Genomic DNA, 7,500 nt, shown 5'->3' with positions numbered 1-7,500 from the left:
CCTCCCTCTGTCTCTCTCCCTCCCTCTGTCTGTCTCTCTCTCCCTCCCTCCCTCCTTCTCTCTCTCTCCCAATGTGTTTGCAAGAATGATGGAATCACAGAGAGAGAGGTGTGTGTGTGTGTGTGTGTGTGTGTGTGTGAGATGACAGATTGAAGCGCTAGACTAATAGTTCTTTAATGGCTTCATTAGGCTGTGTTCCTGGGCCCATGCTGGCAGCTCTGCCTCTAGACACACACACACACACACACACACACACACACACACACACACACACACACACACACACACACACACACACACACACACACACACACACACACACACACACACACACTCCTTCTGTCTCTTATTCTCGTGTGTGTGCGTATGTTTGTGTGTGTGTGTATGGGTACGTGTGTGTATGCGAGTGTGTGTATGTGTGTGTGTGTGTGTGTGTGTGTGTGTGTATGGGTACGTGTGTGTATGTGAGTGTGTGTATGTGAGTGTGTGTGTATGTGCGTACTCACACTCCTTGGACATGCCGACCTCCAGACACCGGTGCAGGCGACAGTACTGGCAGCGGTTCCTGGTGACCTTGTTGATGACACAGCTCTTCTCCCGGTGGCAGGTGTACACCATGCTCTTCTGGATGCTCCTCCTGAAGAACCCCTGCACGCACACACACACACACATACCACCTTCATCATCACCATCATCACCACCACCATCATCGTGTGTGTGTGGTGTTCAGGTGTCATTGACGGGTGGGCAGGTGTTCTATATGACATCATCAGCCTCTCTAGTATTGCGAAGAAGAAGAAGAAGAAGAAGAAGATTAATGCATTTATTGTATATTGTGCTTTTCTCAGGACTCAAAGACATGACATTCCATGGAGAGAACAAGAATAGAAGAGAGAGACAGGCGCACACACACACGCTGTGTGGGGGTCATGACCCCTACCCTCACCCTCCTGCCCCTGTAAGCCTCTTCACTGTATCCACTAATCCTACACAGAGTACAGGACACTGCAACGTGTGGGTTAGGGTTAGGGTTAGGGTTAGGGTTAACACCTAACCCTAACCCTAACCCTCTTCACTGTATCCACTAATCCTACACAGAGTACAGGACACTGCAACGTGTGTGTGTGTGTGTGTGTGTGTCACTGTTATAAAGAAGTATAATATTATTGTGTAGCCTGATGGTTTTTTTTAAATCATTTTTATTATGTTACAGCTGATTCCCTCATCAACCCCATAATGACAAAGCCAGAACAGGCTTTTAGAAATGTTTGCTAATACATTAAAAATAAAAAACTGAAATATCACATTTATATAAGTATTCAGACCCTTTGCTGTGACACTCGAAATTGAGCTCAGGTGCATCCTGTTTCCATTGATCATCCTTGAGATGTTTCTACGACTTGATTGAAGTCCACCTGTGGTAAATTCAATTGATTGGACATGATTTGGAACAGTACACACCTGTCTGTATAAGGTCCCACAGTTGACAGTGCATGTCAGAGCAAAAACCAGGCCATGAGGTTGAAGGAATGGTCCGTAGACCTCCGAGACAGGATTGTGTCGAGGCACAGATCTGGGGAAGGGTACAAAAACAATTCTGCAGTATTGAAGGTCCCCAAGAACACAGTAGCCTCCATTATTCTTAAATGGAAGAAGTTTGGAACCACCAAGACTCTTCCTAGAGCTCGCCGCCCGGCCAATCTGAGCAATAGGGGGAGAAGGACCATCGTCAGGGAGGTGACCAAGAACCCAAAGGTCATTCTGACAGAGCTCCAGAGTTCCTCTGTGGAGATGGGAGAACCTTCCAGAAGGACAACCATCTCTGCAGCACTCCACCAATCAGGCCTTTATGGTAGAGTGGCCAGACGGAAGCCACTCCTCAGTAAAAAGCACATGACAGCCTGCTTGGAGTTTGCCAAAAGGCACCTAAAGGACTCTCAGACCATGAGAAACAAGATTCTCTGGTCTGATGAAACCAAGATTCAACTCTTTGGCCTGAATGCCAAGCGTCACGTCTGGAGGAAACCAGGCACCGCTCATCACCTGGCCCATACCATCCCTACGGTGAAGCATGGTGGTGGCAGCATCATGCTGTGGGGATGTTTTTCAGCAGCAGGGACTGGAAGACTAGTCAGGATCAAGGGAAAGATGAACGGAGTAAAGTACAGAGAGATCCTTGATGAAAACCTGCTCCAGAGCGCTCAGGACCTCAGACTGGGGCGAAGGTTCACCTTCCAACAGGACACCGACCCTAAGCACACAGCCAAGACAACGCAGGAGTGGCTTCAGGACAAGTCTCTGAAATGTCCTTGAGTGGCCCAGCCAGAGCCCGGATTTGAACCCGATCAAACATCTCTGGAGAGACCTGAAAATAGCTGTGCACCGACGCTCCCCATCCAACCTGTCAGCTTGAGAGGATCTGCAGAGAGGAATGGGAGAAACTCCCCAAATACAGGTGTGTCAAGCTTGTAGCGTCATACCCAAGAAGACTTGAGGCTGTAATCGCTGCCAAAGGTGCTTCAACAAAGTACTGAGTAAAGGGTCTTATTTTTAATAAATTAGCAAACATTTCTAAAAACCTGTTTTGGCTTTGTCATTATGGGGTGTTGTGTGTAGATTGATGAACATTTTTTTATTTAATCCATTTTAGAATAAGGCTGAAACATCAAACAAAATGTGGAAAAAGGGAAGGGGTCTGAATACTTTGCAAATGCACTGTAATTCATGATATATTAATATAGGATTTCAAGCAAGCATCGGCAGACTGCGATGTTTTGCTTTTCGATAAAACATGTCATGTTGGAATAAGAACCTTACAGGCTAATTTCTATTCTGTTTAGATTAATGACCATAATCTAATAATAAACTAAATGTGATTTCTATCATTCTGACACCATGGATGAACGTCTGAATGGGTAACGCACCCAATACACACACACACACACACACACAATGTTTGAGAGAAAGGGAGGATGAAAGGAGGAGGGAGGTCACCTTGCAGCCTTCGCAGGCGCTGACTCCATAGTGGTAGCCTGAGGACTTGTCCTGGCAGACGAAGCAGGGCTTGTAGGTGCGGGGCGCGGGGGGGGGCGAGGGGGGGCTGGGCACGATCTCCTCCGAACTGGTGCTCTGGGTCTCTATCGCTGCAGAGAGAGAGAGTTTTTAAGTCCCCTTTATTGGGTCAATACATAACCAGATCTGTTCCCCACACACACACACACACACACACAGTTTCTACCTTTCACTGTGACTGCTGATGCCACTTGTTCTTAACGTAGGGTTAGGGTTAGGGTTAGAGTTAGGGTTAGGGTTAGAGTTAGGGTTTTACCTACGATGACTAATGGATAGTTGATTCACTTACTGAGACAAATGGACTTATTGTAAGTGGCTTTGGATAAATGACTTCAATGTAAATGTAAAATATCCTTATGTTGTCAATCACCATATACCATAACATGACCTCAGTATACCATAACATGACCTCAGTATACCATAACATGACCTCAGTATACCATAACAGAGATGGGGGTGTGTCCTGCTTTATATTCCTGGTAGCCTGGCGCAAACGCACGCACGTACACACACCCCCAGAGGAAGAGACAGTTGAGGTTTCAGCGCTGCCTGTATGCCAGCCAAGGGTGGGATTTTAGGCAGGCAGACAACACACACACACACACACACACACACCACACACACAGGCCTCAATGCATCACATGTTGGTCTTGTGTGTGTGTGTGTGTGTGTGCGTGTGAGCTATTGAACCTAATACTAAAATAGGATGTGTGTGTGTGTAAGCTGCCTTGTCTTGTCCAGGTAGGGGGTATAAAGCCAGCCTCGGATAACCGCCTCAGGAAGCTGTCCTTACTGCTCAGCTCAGCCAATCACCTCTCTGCTCAGCTCAGCCAATCACCTCTCTGATTCTCTTCCTCTTCCTCAATTCAACTGACCAGTGTTGTGACAGGGAACAGAGAGGGAGAGAGGCTGTGTGAGGGGGTGTGGTTAGGGTTAGGGTTAGGGTTAGGGTTAACTCTCTCTAACCCTAACCCAGTGAGGGAGAGAGGCTGTGTGAGGGTGTGTGTGTGTCTGTCTGCCTGCCTAGTTGTGACCTCCCCTCTCTCTCTCTCTCTCACTGGAGAGAAGAGTCTCTTCTGAAATATTCAGCAGCAGAACCATTATAGTGCTACCAGACACAGGTTAGAGAGTGGAGGAGGGTGTGTGTGTGTGTGTGTGTGTGTGTGTGTGTCTCCAAGAGAAGGATTATAGGAAACAAAATAGGGACTGGGACTAGAAAGAGAGACGATCAGAGGAATATGCCAACGTGTGTGTGTGTATGTACGTGTGTGTGTGTATGTACGTGTGTGTGTGTATGTACGTGTGTATGTACGTGTGTGTGTGTGTGTATGTACGTGTGTGTGTATGTACGTGTGTGTGTGTATGTACGTGTGTGTGTGTATGTACGTGTGTGTGTATGTACGTGTGTGTGTGTATGTACGTGTGTGTATGTACGTGTGTGTGTATGTACGTGTGTGTGTATGTACGTGTGTGTGTGTATGTACGTGTGTGTGTGTATGTACGTGTGTGTGTGTATGTACGTGTGTGTGTATGTACGTGTGTGTGTGTATGTACGTGTGTGTGTGTATGTACGTGTGTGTGTGTATGTACGTGTGTGTGTGTATGTACGTGTGTGTGTGTATGTACGTGTGTGTGTGTACGTGTGTGTGTGTGTGTGTGTGTGTGTGCGTGCGTGCGTGTGTGTGTGTGTGTATGTACGTGTGTGTGTGTATGTACGTGTGTGCGTGTCTGTACGTGTGTATTTATGTATGTGTGTGCGCGTGTGTGTGTATATGTGTGTGTATGTGTATGTGTGTGTGTGTGTGTGTGTGTGTGTGTGTGTGTGTGTGTGTGTGTGTATGTGTGTGTGTGTATGTGTGTGTGTGTGTGTGTGGAAGGGAGTGAGTGAAGGAGAGATAAAGAGAGAGAATAAGTAGGGCAGCAGATGAAAGGGAAGCAGAGCTGCATACCTCCCAGCACTAACACGTCCTCAGAGAGAGAGAGAGAGGAGGGGGGGGGGGGGGGGGGAGGGAGGGAGGGGGGGGGGGGGAGGGAGGAGGATCCTGGTGTCTTTCAGCTAGAACTCTCTTTCCAGTTGAGTGTTTGTAACAGTGGTGGATCAGACTAGAGAAAGGCCTGAAACCTGACCACGTGTTAGCTTCCTGCTAACACCTAGCTTCCTGCTAACACCTAGCTTCCTGCTAACACCTAGCTAACACAGTACTGAGGCACATAGTAGTAGGGCTGTAACCGTTTAACCGTGTAAATGCCGGTCATGGGTCTCGGATAAAACAACACCATCACCACCACCACCACCACCCCCACCATCATCACCACCACCATCATCACCACCACCTCCACCACCATCATCACCTCCATCACCACCACCCCCATCACCACCACCATCATCACCTCCATCATCACCTCCATCACCATCACCATCACCACCACCCCCACCATCACCACATCCACCACCACCACCTCCACCATCATCACCTCCAACACCATCACCTCCACCACCATCACCTCCACCACCACCTCCACCATCATCACCACCACCTCCACCACCACCGGGTAGAAGACACTCTGGACTCACGATTGGACTTCAGAAGCAGGTCCTTTAATCTCCCTGGTGTTCTACTGTATCTCCCTGGTGTTCTACTGTATCTCCCTGGTGTTCTACTGTATCTCCCTGGTGTTCTACTGTATCTCCCTGGTGTTCTACTGTATCTTCCTGCGCTGTGCTCAGCCAATCACTTCCTGGGTGTTTAAAGGGGTACACCGCTGTTTTGACCCCTAGGCGGTTATGGAGGGTTATGGAGGTTATGGAGGTTATGGTGGTTATGGAGGGTTATGGTGGTTATGGAGGGTATGGAGGTTATGGAGGGTTATGGGGGTTATGGAGGGTTATGGGGGTTATGGAGGGTTATGGTGGTTATGGAGGGTATGGAGGTTATGGAGGGTTATGGGGGTTATGGAGGGTTATGGAGGTTATGGAGGGTTATGGGGGGTTATGGAGGGTTATGGTGGTTATGGAGGGTTATGGAGGGTTATGGTGGTTATGGAGGGTTATGGAGGGTTATGGTGGGTTATGGAGGGTTATGGAGGTTATGGTGGTTATGGAGGGTTATGGGGGTTATGGTGGTTATGGAGGGTTATGGAGGGTTATGGTGGTTATGGAGGGTTATGGTGGTTATGGTGGTTATGGAGGGTTATGGTGGTTATGGAGGGTTATGGAGGGTTATGGTGGTTATGGAGGGTTATGGTGGTTATGGAGGGTTATGGAGGGTTATGGAGGTTATGGAGGGTTATGGTGGTTATGGAGGGTTATGGAGGTTATGGAGGTTATGGAGGGTTATGGAGGGTTATGGTGGTTATGGAGGGTTATGGAGGGTTATGGAGGTTATGGAGGGTTATGGAGGGTTATGGTGGTTATGGAGGGTTATGGAGGTTATGGAGGGTTATGGTGGTTATGGAGGGTTATATGCTTGATGATCAACTGACACCCACAACTCCATGATAGTACAGCCAGTGTGTGTGTGTGTGTGTGGAGTCTGGGTCAGTGAGGACGAGGACCAGAGAGGATGTAGGTCAGTCACTACAGCAGCAGTGTGTGTGTGTGTGTGTGTGTGTGTGTGTGTGTGTGTGTGTGTACAGACTGACAGTGAGTCATTACCCTGGATCAAACCAAACTTACCAAGCTCTCTCTCTCTCTCCCCTCCCCCCCTCTCTCTTCTCTCTCTCTCCCCTCCCCCCCCCTCTCTCTCTCTATACCGGGTGAGTCATCTTCCTAACCATCAGTACCCTATCCCTGGCCTCCAGCCTCCCGTAGTCCCGCCCCCGGCCTCCTATTGGTGGACTGTTTACAGGTCGGCACCACGAGGCCAACTCCATGTAAGAGGGAGGACGTATGAGGACACGCGCACACGCACACGCACACGCACACGCACACGCACACACACAGTTGTTGGTTTGTTGTACTTTGCTCTGGAGGGTCAACATCATTCAGCCATCACATCACATCACCCCAATCCTGCCAGGCTTCCTGCTATTGGCTAAGCCATGGGGAATGACCTCTGACCTGTAGAATCTAACAGCACTAGAGCGCTAACATACAGCCATGTTAAGTAGTAGTTCCCCGGGCTCTTCCCTCTTCCCCAGGCTCTTCCCTCTTCCCCTGGGCTCTTCCCTCTTCCCCCGGGCTCTTCCCTCTTCCCCCGGGCTCTTCCCTCTTCCCCAGGCTCTTCCCTCTTCCCCCGGGCTCTTCCCTCTTCCCCCGGGCTCTTCCCTCTTTCCCCGGGCTCTTCCCTCTTCCCCCGGGCTCTTCCCTCTTTCCCCGGGCTCTTCCCTCTTCCCCCGGGCTCTTCCCTCTTCCCCCGGGCTCTTCCCTCTTCCCCAGGCTCTTCCCTCTTCCCCTGGGCTCTTCCCTCTTCCCCCGGGCTCTTCCCT

The 7,500-nt window shown here is 49.4% G+C and overlaps 1 protein-coding gene across 1 annotated transcript in view; it reads right to left on the bottom strand.

Moving 5' to 3' along the window:
- Positions 1–7,500, bottom strand: part of LOC310809937 (retinoic acid receptor alpha-B-like) — a gene marked incomplete at its 3' end in the record, with an annotated part of 21,140 nt that overhangs the window by 7,189 nt on the left and 6,451 nt on the right. The window contains exons 2-3 of the mRNA XM_083677458.1: positions 2,995–3,143; positions 507–648 (exon numbers count right to left, since the gene is read on the bottom strand). Coding sequence (XP_083533584.1) covers positions 507–648; positions 2,995–3,143 — 291 coding nt within the window. The remainder of the gene's footprint in view (positions 1–506; positions 649–2,994; positions 3,144–7,500) is intronic.

This window comes from Argentina silus, assembly GCF_951799395.1.
Source record: "Argentina silus genome assembly, chromosome: 9".
NCBI classification, from domain to species: domain Eukaryota; kingdom Metazoa; phylum Chordata; class Actinopteri; order Argentiniformes; family Argentinidae; genus Argentina; species Argentina silus.
This window is presented reverse-complemented; position numbering and strand designations above follow the sequence as displayed.